General features: G+C 39.2%; 1 protein-coding gene across 3 annotated transcripts in view; it reads right to left on the reverse strand.

Annotated features, from left to right (window-relative positions):
- LOC124781173 (CDGSH iron-sulfur domain-containing protein 2 homolog) overlaps positions 1–13908 on the reverse strand; it is an 83240-nt gene extending 69332 nt beyond the window's left edge. For 2 of the 3 annotated variants that reach the window (XM_047253838.1, XM_047253836.1), the window contains exons 1-2: positions 12985–13173; positions 12796–12887 (exon numbers count right to left, since the gene is read on the reverse strand). In XM_047253838.1, the coding sequence (XP_047109794.1) occupies positions 12796–12887; positions 12985–13081 (189 nt within the window). In that variant the 5' untranslated portion in view covers positions 13082–13173. Of the gene's footprint in view, positions 1–12795; positions 12888–12984; positions 13174–13771 lie in introns of those variants that run through there. The other variant, XM_047253839.1, reaches the window with a different exon arrangement.
- Between the last annotated feature and the right edge of the window lie 7346 nt (positions 13909–21254).

The following is a 21254-nucleotide window of genomic DNA, read 5'->3' on the forward strand; positions in this document are numbered from 1 at the left end:
CAAGAATGGTGGGCAATCCACTATTTGTTAAAACGGTTTTTGCACTGTGAAAGAGACATGCCAGATCCACCTGTCAAACAAAAGCTGACCCTAACTGTTCGTCAATGACTGACAAAACAGTGTCCTCTTCTGTCTACCAAGGTTCAATGTGGATTGACTCAGTAATGCTAGATGCCCATAAACGAAGTTCTACATTAAATAAAAGAACGAGAAAATTTTGTTTCAGAAACAATGGAACATGGGAAGATGCAGAGTTAAATTATCAGTACTACTGAAAGACCCTAATATTGGAGAAGGCGAAGGCTTCATAGTATAGAACATATTCTTAAGTACAGATCACAGACGAGGAAAGGTGCCAGGACTGGAGCTTTACACATGTTAGGGAACAGTACCTAGTGGAGGTACATTACAGGTCCTATTTGTTGTGTTCTCACCATTGGACACAACCGGAACTGGTGAACTTAGAATTTCCAACTGGCACCAAGGACAGCACTTTGAAGTTTGCCACCAACCACATGACAGCCCAATCAGCAACCCACACACTGCTGCCAATGACATGGACTTCCGCATCGTGATCAGCAGTGGCCACAGGCACATGCTTGGCGCTGGCATACGACAGTTCAAGTACGGAGGTCCAGGGTTGCAGCTCGTAGCCACAGTTCATACTGGAGATCACCCTGCGATATAGTCTCCAAGTGGAGTCGCCTATAGCCTTTGCATAGATGCATGTGTTTACTACAATGATTGACAATTTGGCCCCCAGGACACAGTCTTGTGGACACTGAATTCATTAAAGCCTTGACAGATCACTGCTTATCTTTATCTGTCTGCAAGCACATCCAATGAGTTGCTGTGCAACTTATGTTGAGTACTGTAGGGGGAAAATGTGTATACTTGTGTGTCACTAATTTGTTTGCACTACCACAGTTCCTCCAACCAACTCTAAGCACCCAAGCTTAGAATGATACGTGCGAGTCATTCTATTACTTTGTTTCATTTTGGGGCAGAGAAACATGCCGTTGTCAGAACCTTGGAACATTAATACAAAAAATATGTTTGAAGTGTCTACATGTTAAGCCCAACTGAGGGAAGGAAAAGTTAAGGGTTTCCTCTTTGCGAAAGGTCCACAAAATATGCCGTAGAGATGACAGATGCGCCGAACTAAAGATTAAATGGCCTTCAACGTATTGATACAGGTATGCAGAAACAGTTGACAGCCCATACATTGTTTGCTAAAACACCCAATAACTCAGATTGCAAACAGATACTAGAACATAAGTGGTTAAAACAGGATTCACCCAGCAAATGTGGAACCGACAAATGTTAACAACAATGAGCAGATAGTGGCGGGGGACCACCACCTAACAAATGACAACTGTTAGAACGACAGTGCCTATTACCCAATCTACCTAAAATGATCTACTTGTGGCGAGAGGACCAAGAGGTCTGCCACATCGCTGCGAGAGGTTTAATTCCCTGCAGCTTGTTCACATGAAGAGAAGAATAGTGGTGATGCCAAAGTGACATGACATACGGAAATACACAGTTCATAAGGAATGAAAGAGCTAGCAGATCAAGGTAGGACGGCAGCCTTGGCAGCAGCGTCACCAGCTTCATTTTCTATTAGACTTATGCAACCAGAAACCCATAAACAAGGCTATTACAAATGATTGAAGCGATTTCATAAATTCACTGTAGCTCCATTCATTGACATTGGTCACGACACACTACAGATACATAGAAAAACTCAAAGTTTTGTTCAGCTGAAGCCGCACTTCAGGTTTCTGCCGCCAGAGCGCTTGAGAGCGCAGTGAGACAAAATGGTGATAGGAGCTGAGAAAGCGTATGTCGTGCTTGAAATGCACTCACATCAGTCAGTCATAACAGTGCAACGACACTTCAGGACGAAGTTCAACAAAGATCCACCAACTGCTAACTCCATTCGGTGATGGTATGCGCAGTTTAAAGCTTCTGGATGTCTCTGTAAGGGGAAATCAACGGGTCGGCCTGCAGTGAGCGAAGAAACGGTTGAACGCGTGTGGGCGAGTTTCCCGCATAGCCTGCGGAAGTCGACGAATAAAGCAAGCAGGGAGCTAAACGTACCACAGCCGACGGTTTGGAAAATCTTACGGAAAAGGTTAAAGCAGAAGCCTTACCGTTTACAATTGCTACAAGCCCTGACACCCGATGACAAAGTCAAACGCTTTGAATTTTCGGCACGGTTGCAACAGCTCATGGAAGAGGATGCGTTCAGTGCGAAACTTGTTTTCAGTGATGAAGCAATATTTTTTCTTAATGGTGAAGTGAACAGACACAATGTGCGAATCTGGGCGGTAGAGAATCCTCACGCATTCGTGCAGCAAATTCGCAATTCACCAAAAGTTAACGTGTTCTGTGCAATCTCACGGTTTAAAGTTTACGGCCCCTTTTTCTTCTGCGAAAAAAACGTTACAGAACACGTGTATCTGGATATACTGTAAGTACTGAGCAGCATTCCAGAAGCAGATATTGAAAATTGTCATGGCCAATGACGAAGGCACAGCTGACACTATGGTTACTGCTAAGTTCTGTACGACGGTCGAGATACAGTGACAGATCGAATCAGGAGTAATTTCCTCGGAAAGCGAATGAAGTCCGAGGTGAACACGGGCTACCACACAAAGCCAAGGTGGTGAAGAGTTCACACCCAAAGGGAGCTTCTGCAGAGACTCTCAACGAAGCTAATGTAGAACGTGCCAGTGGCCAAATGGACTCCATGATGACAGATTGTATGAAAACACTAAGATGGATGGATGTGCAGATGCATAAACTAAACACCATAGTGTAGAACACACAAGGGACTGGTACAAATGGATGAAAGTAGTCTGATCTGCTCTTCAGGAAGTACTGTTTAGGACATGTAGAACACTGAGGGACCGTGTACAGCAAGTGTCCAGTTAAGACAAGTGGAAGAACCAAAAATTGTTTTCTATCAAGCATGAGCCCCAGGAATTTTGTAGTTTCAGCAAACAAAAGACCAACACGTCCAAGATGGAAATTCTCTGGAAGAAAGCCACTGACCACCAGAAATTCATACCAAAAGTTTTGTCAGTGGAAAAGCCACTGTAGATACTTCATGAGTAAATGAGGATCAAGACATCACTGAAGACACTGCCCTAGGAGACAAGTCTGTAGAAAACTGCAATAGATCACAAACGTTGTCGTCGAAATGCGAGCCAGAGAAACCCAGCAGGAGACAGGCCATAAAATGGTTAATGACTATAGCAAAGAGGACAACACTGAACAGAGCCCTGAGGCACCCCATTTTCCTGGATAAATGTGTCCAACAAGCCCAAACCCACACGTACCCTGGAAACTGTTTTAAAAATCCCTGAAGGAAATGGGGCAGGCAGCCTCAGAAGCCCCAATGTATAGAGTATGGATGATACCAGTCCTCCAGCAGGTGTTTTAGGCTTTCTAAAAAAACACCAGTCTGGTATTTCCACAGAAAATTGTTCACGACATGGGTTGACAAAGTGATGAGGTTGTCAATTGAAGAAAATCACACTAAATAGTCTTCTGGGGTGTGTAATAAATGAAGCAATGGAGGTCAAAATATCTGACAACCTAAATAAAGACTGTAGACTGCAGCCAGAGTAAAGCCTGGCATCCTGTGATTGGAGTTTAAGCAGGCACAGCTGTCGCACCATGAAAATATTACCATGTATGTTGTGGGACAGCACCAATGAAGTCACTAGCAACAGTGCGGCTATATAAGCATGGTAGCTGCACCCACATGACCCTCAACCATTTAACAATGGAAGAAGTGATCTCTGCCAAAAGCTCGTGAATAGTTAAGCACTTGACACGACTTTAAACCTGAGACATTTTTATTAAGGCAAACTTTAAATATAATGTTAATGTAAACATTAGGCAGTCTACATGTCAATATGTTGCACAGCTTTCATTTGATATCCACATTTGTTGACTTCACCAAGTCTCAACCAAGTTATGACATGTTCCAACCTAACATAGACCTCCACCACTCATTTGTTTGTCACCTTAGCCAAGACTTCGGTGAAGGGCATTGGCAGCGTGCACTCACCCTAGCCCTGAATGCCTAAGGTCAACTGAATAAAAATCTATTGGTAACGTCTGCAAATGGTTACAATGTTCCTTACAGATTTATCTACCAATGTTTTGAAGCCTGGTTTCTTGTTACTTTTGTAGCATCGTAAAAGCAATTAATGGAATAACACAAAAATTTATGTTTGCGAAAGAGTTGACTGAATAAGCTGGAATTAAAACTGTCTTCAACTCAAGGATTACCTTCCACAGTATACCTTCTGATTGTATGCCCTTGCCATCCACTAACCTCTGCACTTAATCAAGCATTCATAGAGGAACACATTTTAATGTTGACTGAACTACAGTGCAACATCACATTTTTCACGTATATAGATAATTGCCACAGGTTTAAAGTGTGATCAATGACACGCATCCTGTAACTCACTGGAACTTAAATACTGAACCTTTGGCAGTCTTGCACTTAGGCAATACACAGTTCTTCCATTGCGTGCTGCTGTTGGCAATTCATCATTAGTTGTAACCAAACAGGTGGTAGTATTTGGTAGCCAATGAGAACCATTCCCTGTAATGTTATTTTTTTCAAACTTCTCAAAGTATCTAAGATGGTTGTTAGGCACATGCTAACAGCACAGCTTAAATTTATAACCATGCTAGTCAAAATTATTTACCATTTTTTCCCATGACTGATTTCTGAGATGGTTACACCAGAGAGAGAGAGAGAGAGAGAGAGAGAGAGAGAGAGAGAGAGAGAGAGAGAAGTATAAATTTCTGCAAGTGAAAAAATACCACCTAACTTCATTTATTAAGCACAGGAAATTACGAACGAGGAATGTGATTGGCTGCCCACACTCACCTAGAGCCATAATTTTCACTTCCCCTCATGGGAACAGTTAGCAACAGCAGCATGTAACAGGGAAGCCACAGACGTTGTAAGAGGACTTTTAATGAACCTTTTGATTTGTAGTCTACAGACACAATGCCACACTGGCTATGAGCTTACTATGAAATACAGTTGCAATGCAAATGACTCTTTAGGAACTACTCTGAACAGGTCAGAAGAACATTCATCATAGTTGGTAACCACATTCTCAGAACCAATTCAGAATTGTGCTTAATCAAATTTCAAACAGTTTTTCAAACTGCCACTACACAACACAAGTTATCATGTTCTTTAAGGTATACAGACCTTAAAAAGATGAGTGACAGAAGGTGTAAAATGGCAAAGCAAGAAAAGCTACACATCTATACAACACTACAGAAGCATCCATGAATACAGGAAACAAATGCTGCATATTGGAAAAATAAAAAATCTTTGAAGGAAAGCAGGGAGCTTTATGAAAAAGAGCTCAGATGGCAAGCCAATACTAAGCACAAGAGAGAAGGCAGACAGAAGGAAATATAGGAAGACTAAATGTAAGAATGAGATGAAGAGAAGGATGAAGATAACATGGGGGACATGGTACTGAAAAATTTTAAAGTATGAATGACTGCACGTTCAAACATCATCTTGAAAAGATGAAATCCCATAAGAATAAGATCTGAGAGAACCATTCATCACAATCATTAAAACTATGTGGGATATACAACAAACATGAAATACCCTCCAACTAAGACTGTTTGCAGAGTGTGTTGGAGTAAGCAATGGCACACTAGTGTGTGATGTGTATGTTTCTGAATTGTTTGTGAGTGATGATAGTGTGGCATTGGAGTTAGTGTTGCATATTTCTCAATGTTTTTTGTGTGTGAATCTTACAACAAAATCAAACAATGGAAAATCCTAGATGGAATGAAAAAATATTACGAAAAGGATAGTTGCTACTCACCATATAACATATGCTGTCACAGACAGGCACAGCAAAGAGACTGTCACAAAATGAGCTTTCATCAAGGTCTTTGTCTTTTACAAGAAAGGCCTTGAAGATCAAAACCTCATTTTGTGACATTCTTTTTTGTGCTCATCTGCAACTCAGCAACTAGTAGCAACGATCCTTTTCATAATGATCTTACAACAAAATTTAGCAGCCAGTCGGTTGCTGCTACAGGCAGCAATATGACATCTACAATCAAATTTCTTCAGTCATGTGCCTCTTGGCAAAATTTGTGAAGCTTCAGAAGTGTTTAGATGTCATGAAACAGAGAAGGCTATGCTTCTCAATTCAGGAACTGCTGTAAGCAGCACTGATTTCTGCAGGTTTCAATAAGGGTTACTTTGGTTAGATGTTGTATGTGCACACGTGTCATTGCATGGATCTGTCAGCCAGCTCTGGGTGGTAAGTACATTTGCATGTATTTTTGGTCTCTGTAGTAAAAGGTGTAATGTGTGTATTTTTGTAATTTTCTTTGACATGTGGGTACCAAACTCTGCTAGAGTAGTCTATAATTTTGTGGTTTTGGTAACTGAAGTTCATAATTAGTAGTTTATAGTTTTAGGTTGTGTGAGAGCTGTTATTTCAGTCTCTACATTCTGAAAATATGTTTGCTACATTATTAATAGACAGTAAGTCATGGGCTGTGAATGACTAACTTCTACATTATGGATTATTAACGATATTCTGTCATCAGTCACAAATATTTATTTTTATTTACTGCATAACACTATTTGGTGGTAGTAGTAGTAATAGTAGTAGTAGTAGTAGAGGGGTTTTATGGGCGCATGACAGCAAAGTCTTCAGTGCCCGTTCAGTAACAGTGAGACGGGCGTCAAGAGGAAACTCAGAACATTTATATAAAACAGAACATAAAACATGGGGAACAATCATTGAAAAATAGGTGCTCACCCACACCGAAGCGTGGGATGAAGCAGGGCGTCAGCAGTAAAACATGGAACACTATTTGGAGCTGTTTGCAAGGACTGTATATGTCACACTGTATTACCGAGAAAATGTGAGATATTATGCCTAGGAACATATTACTTGTGCTCAACAAAGTAACTTCCACCTTCTGCATTGGCGAAAAACTTGCATTTGCACTCTTTGAACCTATTTCCTGATAGTATTAGGTGACTCAAATGTTGCATGTATAACCTGTGATACAATGGTATGACTGAATATTGCATTTACTGTAACATAAATGAGAATACGAATCCAATCTGACAAATTCTCTTTAATCCCGACTCATTAAATCTATGGACTGTGCCTCTATTATTGTGTAGCTAAAAACTGAAGCAGATCAAATTGATGATTGACAACAATATTAATATCCCTAACCTATAGTTCTTGACAAAATTATTTTACTGGACAGATAAATCTACTCACCAAGTGGCAGCAGAAAACACACACAAAAGACTGTGACTGGCAAGCTTCCGGAGCCAGTGGCTCCTTCAGAAAGAAGGGTTGAAGTGGAAGGAAGGAGGGTGAAGGGAAAGGACTGGAGAGGTCTAGGAAAAGGGATAGATTTTGGAAAAGTCACCTAGGACTGTAGGTCAGGGGAAACTTACCGTACCAGATTAGAAGGAAAGACTGACTGTTAGGGACTGCATCGGACAAGATTTTGAACACTAACCTATAGTTCATCAGTTGAGGGCTCTTTACTTCCTTTGAGGTATACAGGTCAATTGAAATACAAAATACTGCTTTTTATGGTTTTGAGCTCTATATGCCAAATGAAATATTCAATTCCAGCAGAGATTTTTCTGTATTTTTGGTCAGTTTATTCTTGAGAATTTCATGTTATTTTTTGGTTCTGTTTTGTCCCCACACCAAACTACCCCCAATCCCCACAGCTGTCCCATTACTTTCATTTTACTGCTGGATTGAAGTATTTTCTGTCATTTGTATCTTTGTTTGCAGGTGTATTTAGTGATATGGTCACCATATTGTATATGCTGGATATAGGGGTGTACCATCTTGATGCTGTCACAGGTCAAGGCAGATGGGCACAATCTGACATTTCCATACTGTCAAATTACCAACAGAAGACAAACTGAAATCTAAACTGAAAACAGAACTAGATTAATGAAGAAATTCCAAAAATTAACCAGGCTCATTTTCATAAAGTGAAGTTGGCACTTAATAGTTAGAAACAAGTAATAAAACTAAGTATATGTTAACATGTTGGGTTTGAGTGTTATGAATCTAAGGGATGAACTACGGCATATGATTCGCAAGTCAGTGCTGACCAGTGAATACTCTTACATTTCCATGGCCTATAAATTTAATCACAAAATAGAGAATCACAGGAAATTCTTAATTTTGAGAAACTAATGGCACAGTCCATATCAATTCAGGCAGGCTAGGGAAAAATCTTACCATCACAGTCTGAGGGTATTGATTTTAGCGTATGTTAAAATGAGACTAAGTAATGAACACATTTTTTGTTTTCTTCAAAAAAATTTCTGCTCTGGGATACAGCCCTCCAAATATGCGAATTTTGGAAAAAAATTAAAATGCTGTATCTCTGGAAAAGTTCTATATATTTTGTTGGGTTTTTTTATTTGAAAGATAATTGCTTTATGATTACAAAGAAATCCTTCATTTGAACTTATCTGTCACAGTTCTTTTACTACAGCACTCTGAAGTTTTTGTAAAATTTTTTTTTCTAGAAATGCCAATCCGTAAAATTTTGATTTTCGTTCTGTTGATTATTACTTTATAGTTCTACATTCCCTGAAAGTGGGAGCTTCCACTTTTAGGTTGAACAGGTTTTATAAACAATTGAAATTTTTGCCACACATAAAACCTGTTTTATTACCACATTATCACATAACAGGCCCCTAAAAATCAAAACCTAGCCTTATCTAACATAATTTTAGTTTTGAAAGATGAGGAAGAGACATTTTTTAGGCATTTTAAATGGTTCCAAAATGTGGAAGGTCCTTTATACAACTTCTGTGCACTGTTTTGTACTGAAATTAGCCAGTCAATGAACTAAAAATGTTTTCCACAGCTTCAGTATCTTCGTTTGATGTAGAGTGATGCCTTCCTGTTTAACCAATAGGAAATGGAGCACTTACAATCCTCAAAACATTGTGAACAGGAAGTGACCATTGATGGCATTTTTGCTGTCCTTCAGCTGGAAACCTATACACAGCAGCTGGTCCATACATTTCACTACAATTTCATTTAAGTCATAACTGCTGTCTATAATTCCTGCAATCCACCAGTCAGTCATACACACATGCCACAAACATCCCCTTCTCAGGTTGTTAATCTGGTCATCATCATCCTGTTTCTGAGGAGTTGGCCAACGGACCGAAATTTCCTTTCTTGCTCTTTAAAGTGCGTGCAATATGATTTTGCCCATCACTTTGAGTCCAAGAATGTGTCTTCTGAATTTCTTTCACAGGAGTAGTTTGTTTGGACAATTTTTTTTGTTTTCTGATCACAGAATTCTTCGAATTTCTCTTTAGACAAAATAACGAGAGCTGTGAATGTGTAAGATTTCATGACTCTCATAAAATCCTCAGCATTCTGAATTGGTCTAGAAAGATTATATTTTGTAGCATGGTGCTTCAGCAGGCCTCTTACACCATCACTAGGCCCCTTCCCATGAGCGGTAGCACTGTATATCCAGAAAGTTGACAAGCGACTTAATTCAAACAGCTGGTAACAATTTTTAAAATGACTAGGAGCACCATCAGAAATAATGAAGAACTTCTCTGCCCGTGTTTGCAGTTGAATTTTGTGCATTGCTAGCGAAGTGTGTACTGACTCATGTCCTGTGTCACCACTTATAACTGCAACACTTGTGCTCTTGTTTTGAAAATTTGTCACTCCTGTAAAAATTGAAACCTAGTCATTACTCCAATGATCCCTTTGTACTACTTGTGGGAGAATTGCAGACCAGTTCTCAGCAGAATCACAGCGAAGCACTGAACAGTCTTACAGCCTGTACACACCCTTTCACTACTGCAATGTGTTTTTACAATTTCTTCAGATGCTGGTGTGTTACTGCTTTCACTGACCATTTACCAAGTTCATCAATGAAACTGTGAAAGGCAACAGTTTTCTTAATTTATTTTCTTCCCATGTCGCATATGTAATTTATGCAGAGTTATCTGCTGTCTTCCAGGCCAAGTGTCTAAAGACAGTCCTCCCTTACCAGGGCAGTCACCATATTCTTGAAGCAAAGAAGTCTCTCACTTTATGTCACAGACTACTATTGACTTAACATGCCCAACCAAGGTGTCATATGTCACATGTTCCAGGAAATTCTTCAAAGTTACCACAAAAAATTCAAAATTCTCTAGGTGGATGTAGAACTACCTACTAAGGTCGTAGTGCATAAAATTATTAAGTTTGCTCTTATAATCTGCAAAAGTTAATTTAATACTCCAAGTCATGTACCTCCTCACTTTCACAACTTTTTGACCTTCAACTATTACTGTTATAGTGTCTTGTTGGCACTCTTGCGAGAACAGTCCCATTAATCCTCCAGATAAAATGACTGCACTACTTTGGACTTCAGCTGCTTCTACAGGATGACCATAATGGGGATCCAGTCTTCCAAAGACTCCTTTTACAGACCTCACATTTCTTGACTTGTCTACCTTGTACTGATGGAATGTGGTTCAAAATCGTTTTCTTTGAAAATGTCTCTGGAATAATAGTTAAAACTTGCACTTTTTCATTGTAGGATGAACAATATTCAACAGCTGAATTGATATTTGGGTAAAATTCCTGGCAAGGGTGCTTTGGTTCATTTTCTTCTGAAGATGGAATTTCTACTTTGAAGATTGTGGTCAGTGTTGCTGTAGTGTATTTATCCATAGCTTTAGTAATTTCTCAGCACTTTCTTGATGCATAGAGCTTATGACTCACTAACCATTGTTAACAGGACTAACCTCTGTAGTTGAATGATTCCGGGTATTTAATTCTTTCTATATTGATGCAAAATTGCATCATCTGCACCATGGGAGGCTTCACCTTGTTCAGACACTATTGCTGTTATTCTGTCAAAACATTTAAAACACAAAAAGTTGTCACTGGAAACATCTTCACTTTGAAACGGTCTTCAAATGAGAACACTTATTCTCAGCCCAAACAAAGTCTTTTGTCTGTCAGATATCACTATTTTATGGATATGCAAATAGGCAGCACACTTCACTTCACTCTCCTGTGGCCTCAGTCAGAAGACATTTCAAACCATCCTTTTCGCAAAACATGCTGTCACTGTGTCAAATGACTAATTCCTCGTGAAAACTTCAAATTCACTGGATGGTCTCAGATTTCTAGAAGCCTCTTCAGTAAACAAATTAGCACTGAACAACTACAATACAGAAACCTGCAATGAACAACAATGACAAACTACAACTAAGTAAGAAATATGTGCAACAATGAAAGTGATAAATAACTGCAACAAAGACATTAGTAAGAAAACTCAGTGAAAACATACATTACCCCAGAAAGTTAAAAAATGATTTTTAAAAAGAATGAAACCAGTCCAACTTAAAAATGAAAGCTCTTCTTTACAGAGAATATAGTACTACATGTTACTACTAAACAGAAAAATCCAGCTTTTCTGGACAGACGTTTTGGAAAAAAAAAATTCTGTAAATTAGAAAAAATTCAAAAGGTAACAGTAAAAAAACTGACAGATAAGACCAAACAGAGGATACCACTGGAATCAAAGCAATTATCTTTCAAATAAAAACCTAAAAATATCTAGTACTGTTACAGACACAGCATTTCAAAAATTTTCCGAAATTCACCTCTTCAAATAGGTGTTCACAGTGTCATCTTTGGCGGCCTGTATCTCAGGACAACCATACTGACCTTTTGTATAATCATATACTATATGTTAACTTTTGTGTAATCATTTGTACCACAATCTGTATAACTATATAACTACTGACCTTATGTACAATCATTTGTATAACCATCTGACGATGCCTATACAACAGAACAGTGGTCTACAGGCAAATAAATATTAAATGAAATATGAAAGTGATTCATTGATATTACAGTCACAAGTACTCCTAGGATAGGAGAAAAATGCTGTGGGAATGTTAAGTCTTTCTGTGAAGAGGAAAAAATCAAAGCCCATATCAGTTTAATTCTGTAGGATATAATGTAAGCCATAAAATCAATTGCAAGTCCAAAAACAAGAAACCTTACATCATAAGACGAAACCAAACACATTAAAAAATACTTATGACCATACCAGTTAATAGTAATAACTGGCAACAAGTGATAGTGAGCTCATGAAATGTAGTACTAAGCAGAGGCTGCCAATAAATGTTGAATGGTTCAAATGGCTCTAAGCACTATGGGACTTAACATCTGAGGTCATCAGTCCCCTAGGCTTACAACTACTTAAACCCAACCAACCTAAGGACATCACACACATGCATGCCCAAGGCAGGAGTTGAACCTGCAACCGCAGCAGCAGTGCGGTTCCGAACTGAAGCGCCTAGAACCGCTCGATTAAAACGTTGAACTTGTCTTCAAATTTCCTGCCTGGGACTTTGTCAACACATATTTAAAGCTGTTCTGTTACATGTTTACTTTTAAGGTACTTGACAAATGAAACCCACAAGAAAGCTTACTGACACCTCACAGAACTAACTCATAAAATAGGGATAATTCTAACAACTTGTATTTGATTTCTACCACAGTATCAGCACACACACACACACACACACACACACACACACACACACACACACACAACTTGCCAAGTGAAATCCTTATACTGACAATAGATAGCAACACAAAATTCCGGATTCGTAACATTCTTGTGGGATTCTTTTCATGTAGCATTTAAAAAATTTGACACCAATGTGCTTACCTTCTTCGAGCCTGGCCCGAAAGCCTTGTAGGTTAGGAACGTTACTGCTGCTATCGACGCACCAAGAGGGATTAGAGTTGTCCAATCGCGAACTGCAAAACACAATGGTGTACATTTACAGGCTTTGCAGTAAAACAAGCATATATTAAGCTTAACCCTGAACAATTTGTATGTTCTTTTTACGAGCACCTTCCAATTTGGACCAGCCCTCAAACGTTTTGGGAATTGGCAAATTAGATAAATAAGTCGGTACGGATTCCTTGACGAAATTAGAAACTGGCTCCATTATCACCTTACAATCACGAACAAATATGACACACTGCCAACAGATTACTTATTGGTTGGGTGATAGAATATTTTAAAGTTTAATGTAACATGACAAACCCAGCCCAATTACAACCGCACTTATTTTCGTTGAACTACTTTTATCACCGTGCGTTCCATACTGCCAACAACCGGATAACAAATTTCGAAGATTAAAACTTCCTGACGCGATGACGATACTGAATATAAATATTTGTTACTACTAGAAATATTGCCACGCAAACATTTTAATTTCTTTCAAGTTAAGAATACTTTTGTCTTACATGAGAAAACACTTTTTGAAGTGCAGAAATCCTTAAACAAAATTAGTGGTTGGGGAGAGGCCTTTTAATCAGATCAATTGCCACCCAAATAATTTTGGGCTGAATCGTTATTATAATTTTCTTATTACTTCTGAAGTAATTAGTCGATGGAGAACTTCAACGATGTTTATATAATGCCAAGTTCTGATTCGCTAACGAGTTCCAAAAATAAACACTCGTCCAACCCGCGAAATCCTTCGTATTCTCGAAGTTATCCCGCGCCTAAAATCTGCAACGTTGTTATTTATCAGCCTACGCCGTAACTTCACATCATTGACAACTGTTTCACATTAAAGCGCAGTGACTTCTCCGCCGTAATTGTATTCTTTTTCCCAAATAAGCTTACTTACATTCCGGCATTGTGGTACACTGGCCTTACACTAACGACTTTCGAATGAGGCACTTTCTACTTTGCCTGCAATCTGCCTATCAGCATACAAAGCAACAAACAAGAACGGCATAGTACTTGCATTTGCGGCCAAAGATATTTCTTCCTTACGGAGTAACATGTGCAGCTTTTCGGTTACCATCTTTGGATGTATGCCATAATTTGTCAGTGGTGATTGTTTCGGAAATGTAGTATCCAAATTGTGTGTCAATTATTTGAACTTCACTTTCTTTTTTATGATCAATTTCTTGTCATTTCTTGTTTTCTTTCACCTCTTCATAAAATTTCTTTTTCCTTCCTTCAGGCTAATTCACATCTATTCTCACATAGCTGTACCTGAAACCTCAATTTTAATGTTTTCTTTCTGAAAACGTATTTTCCCCTGCTTCTTCTTCTTTTCTGTTACGAATTTCTAAATTTTTTGCAACTTCTCAGATCTAGCTTTTTTTATAACTTCTTGTCCCAGGCATACTATTTTGTTAGCCTATTCTTGTTGATTCTGTACAAATATACAGAAAGTATCACAATTATTTTTCATATTGTTTCTGCATTTTGATATATTTCATTATTGCTTCTAAACTTATCGGTTTCTATGATTCTTATTGAATCTAAAATTTTCTTGGTGAATCTTCTCTCTGATACTTCTAGTTTATTTATGTATAATTCGATCTAGGTATTCACAACCACGAAACACTGTAATAAACTTTTCTCCAGTGGTAATATGCACCTTTCATTGAACCTAAATAATCGAAGTTATTCCATATGTTCTTTCCATTATGTGTATCCCTTCATCTATGGCAATTTTTTCTAATGCATTTTCCTGCAAAATGCCCCCTTGGACTTAAACTTTCAATCTTTTCTATTTTACAATATCTTTAACTAAAAGTTTTATCCAGGATATAGCACAATAAATGCAACCACACAGTGCACAGAAAGGTACTGAATGAATGATAGTTAAAGATGTATGAAATACCAGATTAGTTCAGTGCTACAGCAAAAGGAGACTGTACAACCAAACAAATATATGCTACAGAGGATCCACATTTGTAGACCCCGATTTGCAAAATAGGTAGAGAGTGTACTTCCACAGTTTTCCTTACATAAGACTGAAAAATGAATGTGTTACAATGCGCACAAAAACTCACACACTGATTTTCTTTTCTGCAGTTGCGCAGTGTTAAATTAGTTAAACAAAATACAGAAAAAAGGTTGTCACTGGGTCTGGCTGCTATGTGTAGGATCCAGGTGCAGTTTCCAGTAATGTCAGAGTTTTTTTATGACAGTAGCACTGGGATGAGGGATGCTAACTGAGGAACTCATGGATGAGAAGTAGCGGTTCCAAGATCTAGAAAGTTGAAATGACCAGGAGAGCAGTGTGCTGAGGCCACATCCCTCCATACCACATGCAAATGACCCAATAGGCCTCAGATGCCATGGCAGTCGTTTGGTCCTGACTGGCCCAGTGGGGCCGGAACGTGGAGCTTTGCTTTTTCATTACGTTTTTTCTTAGTAAAATTTTTTATTTTTTCTACAGAGATGATTGAATCCATTCTAAGATATTGTCTTGTTGTTCTGCATGTGCTAGATTTACAGACAGTACAGCAACAACAATTACAATGCAATCTGCCTTGATTGCAAAAATCTTCAGATCTGCAATTTTGGTTAAGGGAGTAACCCGTCCACACACAGCAACCTTCATATGCTGTGTCACATTCTTTTCGTTCCAAATCCTTATTACTTTATCTAACATACAATTGCAGAGTTCATAACAAAATCAACCATTTTTGTCTTCTTTGATTTCATGGTTTCAACGCTTTCTGGTATCCATGCTAGGGACTCACCATTTCCTTTGACCAAATTTAGCAGGTAAAGCCCCTGTCCTGGGTTACTGCAGTTTAAAGAAAAGGTAGTCTCACAGTAGCAACCTCTGTCAAAGATGTTTCTGATGAGAAATGGCCTTTGTCAATTTACAAAATCTATTTTTGGATGAAAGTGAGCGACAATGGAAGCTGAATGCATGTTGGCGGCCTTCCTAGTAATAGATGGGGATGTCTCAGTATAGTCCTTGGTTGTCTTAAGGTTCAGTTTATGTGACTCTGAATGTATTCCAGAGACAGTATCCAGTGACCTAAAAACAGAAACATCAAGAAAATAGGGAAATGCAATAAAAGGGGAGTTGATGGGCAAGGAACATGTAAACCACATTGATAGAAATGTTCCCCTCAGTCACATTGAAGATGACTGCAGGTAAGCTCTGTTTCCATTGTTTCCTTGTCCTTGTTCGTAAATTTTTCCATGAGGAAAGTATGTCGGTGCTTGGTGTGTGCTCCATTGATTCCAGGTCAAAAAGATTGCAGTGCTTTCAGTCGACAACAGCTGAACAACTAGAACAACATTTCACACAGTGCTGCACACAATGGGGTCGGCCAAGGTGGCCGAGTGGCTCTAGACATTACGGTCTGGAACAGCGCAACTACTACGGTCATAGGCTCGAATCCTGCCTCAGGCATGGATGTGTGTGATGTCCTTAGGTTAGGTAGGTTTAAGTAGTTCTAAGTTCTAGGGGACCGATGACCTCGGATGTTAAGTCCCATAGTGCTCAGAGCCATTTGAATTTGCACAGAATGGAGTCAAGTGAGGATGGTGCAGGTGGGTTGTGTGGTATCCATTTTGCATTTGAAACAGCTTTTTATATAAAGTCCGAGTTACTGCTGGTGCTACCAAGAGATACTTTTGTGCAGAGAGAGGTTCATAGCTCTTCATGCAATCTCTCCTAATCGACTACATACTGTACAACTGCGTTGATTTCGAACAAGGTCCGCTGAGAATAAGAGAGGGAAGCACAATAACAAGCCTCATGAAGTTCTTCAGCCAGTCAAAGACCTTATCGCACATCACATGTCCCTATCCAATGGTTTCTCATTACTCATCACAAAAGGTTCATCTAAAAAGTGTCTGCCTGAAACTAACTGGAGGAAAAGTTTGACGTTTTCTTGACAAGAGCGAAATTAATATGCCATATAAACTCTGCTGTGAAGTATTCATCACTTACAATGTATCACTTGGATAAACTTGGTCTGACACTTGGTCTGCTTGCGTCACATTAGAGAAGCAGATAACTGCTGTTAGTGAGAAAGCAGGATAGGGTGTGCAAAAAGAAAATCATTTGAGTAGAACAGAAGCATGTCATGAATTAAAAAGATACCCCAAGCAGACTGCTGTGTAGAGATGTGGTAGTTGCATGTTTCCATCACATACAAAAAATTCCTGTATCTCAGCTAAGAGCTAACTGAATATTTTATACAATAAAACTATGATGTTATGTTGTTGGTGTTCATGACTTTTTCACTGATGAAGCCATAATGTTAAGTTATCATGAAGGAGTTGCCAAGAGGGAGCAAAATTATGTGACCTCACAATTGTTTCATTAATTGAACTATAAGAAACATTTGGAAAGAGATTTAATTTTGATTTCAGATGGAAGTACTGAACAGAATAAATTTTTTCTCTGGATGTAGTTCATGCATTTGCTGGTGCACAGCCTGAAAATGTTCTACAGAATAACTTAACTCTTTCCCATGAGAGGTCAATCTTTATTGTGCAATGATCAGGATTTTTTCTTAATTTCATATAAGAAACAGAATCAAGTTATTGAAGTTTCTAATGACTGGGACACAGTCATTACTTCTTGACAACATCCTGCACCTCTCATCATATGCAAGACATACAAGTTATTCAGTATAAAGGAAGCCACCGATGGCTACTTCACACCATCTGTAAAGAAAACAGTTAAACAGAAAGGACTACCAATAAAACAGACATCCAAGTGCTGCATTTTTGTACAGGTGTATTGTTGAATTGGAAACGAGGTGAAGATTTCACATGAGTTAACTTCCAGTCAGCTTTACAATGATGTAATGAAAATTAAAAATTCAAAAGCTTAAGACTTCAAGGCTCCCTTGCCTTTGTGAGAATCAGAACATTTTCAATACACTATTTGCCTATGGAGTGGAAGAAGACGGAGTCACTGATGAATGATTTGTTCAGATCTGGTCATCTGTAACATGAAAAAATCTTTTGTTCTATGATACATTACATTCGTTCATAACCCCAGGTGTACCTTCTGACAAGAACATCTTGTGTCAGTGAGGACTGAGTTTTGAAAAAAATATCCTTGTGGCTAGGCTGAATGGTAAGTTAGAACAATATCACCGGGATGTTTTAGATATGCCTAGGAATAATATAAAAATATAATTGTAAAAAAAGCTTCTAAAATAGAAGTTATAGTACCCAGATCACAATTGATTCATGTCCTGATTTGTAGTTTTAGTAAAGTTATACTGCCATCTTCAGATATGCAAGCGTTACAAATATGTTACAAGGTTTATGCGAGGGTTGGAACTTAAATAGTGGCAACTATTTATTCACAACCAATACAAAACAGTTACATGTTTGCACCTGTTACTGTCCTTCAAAGTAGTCACCAGCTTTGTGTAGAACCCACTGCCAGCGATGTGAAAGGCATAGTATACCGTTAGCAGAGCCTATTCTGTTGATGGTGTGAATGGAGCGGTCTACTGCCTGTCGAATCTCTGGAACAGTTCTGAAGCGAATGCCACGAAGTGGTTCCTTCATCTTCGGAATAAAATCAAAGTCACAAGGACTTAAGTTCGGGGAGTATGGTGGATGGTACACTACTTCCCAGTCCCATCGACAGAACAGAGCTACCACAGCTTGCGCTGTATGCACCCTCACATTGTCGTGCAAAACGATGGGTAGGTTGTGCAGAAAGTGTCACCGCTTCTTTCGCAAAGCTGGTCGCAGGTGACGCTCCAAAAACGAACAACAATACTGTGCATATACGGTCTGCCGTGGAGCAATGTAAAGCGTTAGGATAACACCATCAAAGTCGTATACGAGAATCACCAGAACTTTCACCATACTGGGGCTCTGACACACTTTCGACTTTCGCGGAGATCCATAATGACGCCATTCGTTGGATTAGCGTTTCAGTTTTGGCTCGTACAATGGAGCCCATGTCTCATCCAATGTTACGATGCGGCGTAAGAAAGCCTCTCCTTCGCGCTCATAGTGCTCCTAGTGCGTCTGAACAGCGTCGTTGCATCCATTTCTGCATTTCTGTAAAGTCAAGCGGAACCCATTATCATGCAGTTTTTCGCATGCCCAGGCGTTCCTTCAGGATGCGAAGCACAGTCATATGCGCTAATCCGGTATCGTGGATGAGCTCACAAATCGTATGGCGTCGATCACTGTCCACTAATGCGACAACAGCATGCACTTCTTCTTCAGAGATGTTAGGACGACCTGCCCAATGCATGTCTGCCACAGTTTGCTGACCTTCGTTGAAGGCCTTTACCCAATGTACCACTGTTCTGTACGGCAATGTCGATTCCCTGCGCGCCTCTTGAAGCCCTTGATGACACTGTTATGCTGCACGACCACTGGCACATTTAATCTTGGTCCAACTTAGTTGTTTCTGTTTCGAAAACATAGTGGCACCGTTACGTTAGACCGTTCGATCAAAAGTGACTGTGTTTCACTCGATTGTACACACGCCAGTGACGTGGGACAGGCGAGTCCATTTTCTCAGAGGTAAGGTAGGTATGTCAACAAGGTCTACTATCAGCGACAATAGTAGATTCCATTGCATAGTGTCTCCATAGCAGTGTTGCCACCTAAATATTCATCATATGTAACTTAGAAAAAACGTTTTTACATTGATATGGAGATCGTTCTCCTTTTAACAAAGCCACGTAATTACCAAAGTATAATTGATGACAAGATGATATGCAGTGATTTACATTTTGTTGCTCCACAGGAAAATGTAGATTTTTGACAAAGACTGTTCTTACTATGAACTCTTCAATTGTAGAGAAATGAAGTCCAACTGTCACCTTGTCTTACACATACATTTACTTTTATTTGATCTTCATTAATGTATTTTTGTTTTCAGATATTGTATCTTCCCCATTAAAGTTTTCTCCAAAAATAGAGCTGAGCAACATACAAAATTTTTGTATGAAGAATGTTGGGGCTAACGGAGTGCCTCAGCTTAGACAATGAAGAACTTTGGTTCACGTTTGTGTGTCTCATTTATTTATTGTGTTCAATGGATTCCATCATCAAAGCTAGTATTCACAGGCATAAATGACTCCAGGCACACAATAAAAAAGATAGCAGTTACTACAAACTAATTCTGAAGAATGAGTAATTAATTACCATTTTATTGTCATTATCATTAAAATAAGCAATGCTACAATCATTATACATCACAAAAAAGAGACAGACAAGCAATAACGAATCTGTTCTCCCAAATATACATAATGTTCAGAAACCTATGACCAATGACGTAGAAAAAAATAGATTTTAATCAAGCAGGAGAAGGAGTTTATCTCGTTCTTGGATGGTGCAGAAAATATTATTTTGAATTCAGGACTATATAGTACTGAACATTGAGTATTAATTACCACCCTGTCTGGAATTCATATATGATGACCATGTTTAACACTCAGTCACAACAAAAGTGAAAATTAAATGGAGGTGGGTGAACTTTTACCCTTACAATGAATGGTAGATAAGCCAAAAACTTCCAACTGAGACACGGGATTAAAAACTTGAATGTACACAACCTGACAAAAAAATGTGAAGCATACAGCAGGAGGGGAGGAGGAAGCAAAATTGAAACTTCATTGGTTGAAAGGGTATGTGATGTAACTTCAGTGATTACACATCATTCCAAATCTACAAAAAACTTGACTGTTTGAATCGACTTAACAGTATGATGTTGCACCCCTACTGGCCTAGAGGCATGCTTTGATTCTGTTGGGAAGGGCGTCATGAAGCCATTGTGCCCTCTCCTGAGGCAATTGTAAGTGGTCCTTGATATCGTGTATACTGCCTCTGAATCAGATCTGACGCCCAAGTTGGTCACACACATCTTCTGCCAGGGAAAGATCTGAAGATCTCACTGGCCACAGGAGTGCGTAACTGTAATTCATGGCTGAACACATTGCGATGCCTTTCATCAGCAAAGTACGCTTTCTAGTCACAGCACCCCTCCAAATGCAGCCATTTGTGTTGTGGTGTTAACGGCAGCCTATGAATGGGACAGTAATTCTCTGGTCTGGCTGCGGCTAGTCTCTGACCAATGTTGCATTATGATGCCAAATGTTACAAGCGGTCCATTGCTTGTTCGCGGATGGCAGACATGGATGTGAAGGGTTACAATGTGCTTGGTGCACTATGTAGTGCTCCTCATTTATGGTAGTGATCAATGGAACCTTAATGACGAGTATTCCTGCCCTCACACCCCCATGCAGTCCAGTATCTAGCAACTGCCACACCTGAATGCCCCACAAATCTGGATACAACAAGCTGGCCAAATAGAGTGCACTGGGGCCACTTTCAAACTCGGTGAAGAGCTG

Source organism: Schistocerca piceifrons, chromosome 1 (assembly GCF_021461385.2).
Source record: "Schistocerca piceifrons isolate TAMUIC-IGC-003096 chromosome 1, iqSchPice1.1, whole genome shotgun sequence".
In the NCBI taxonomy this organism is placed as follows: domain Eukaryota; kingdom Metazoa; phylum Arthropoda; class Insecta; order Orthoptera; family Acrididae; genus Schistocerca; species Schistocerca piceifrons.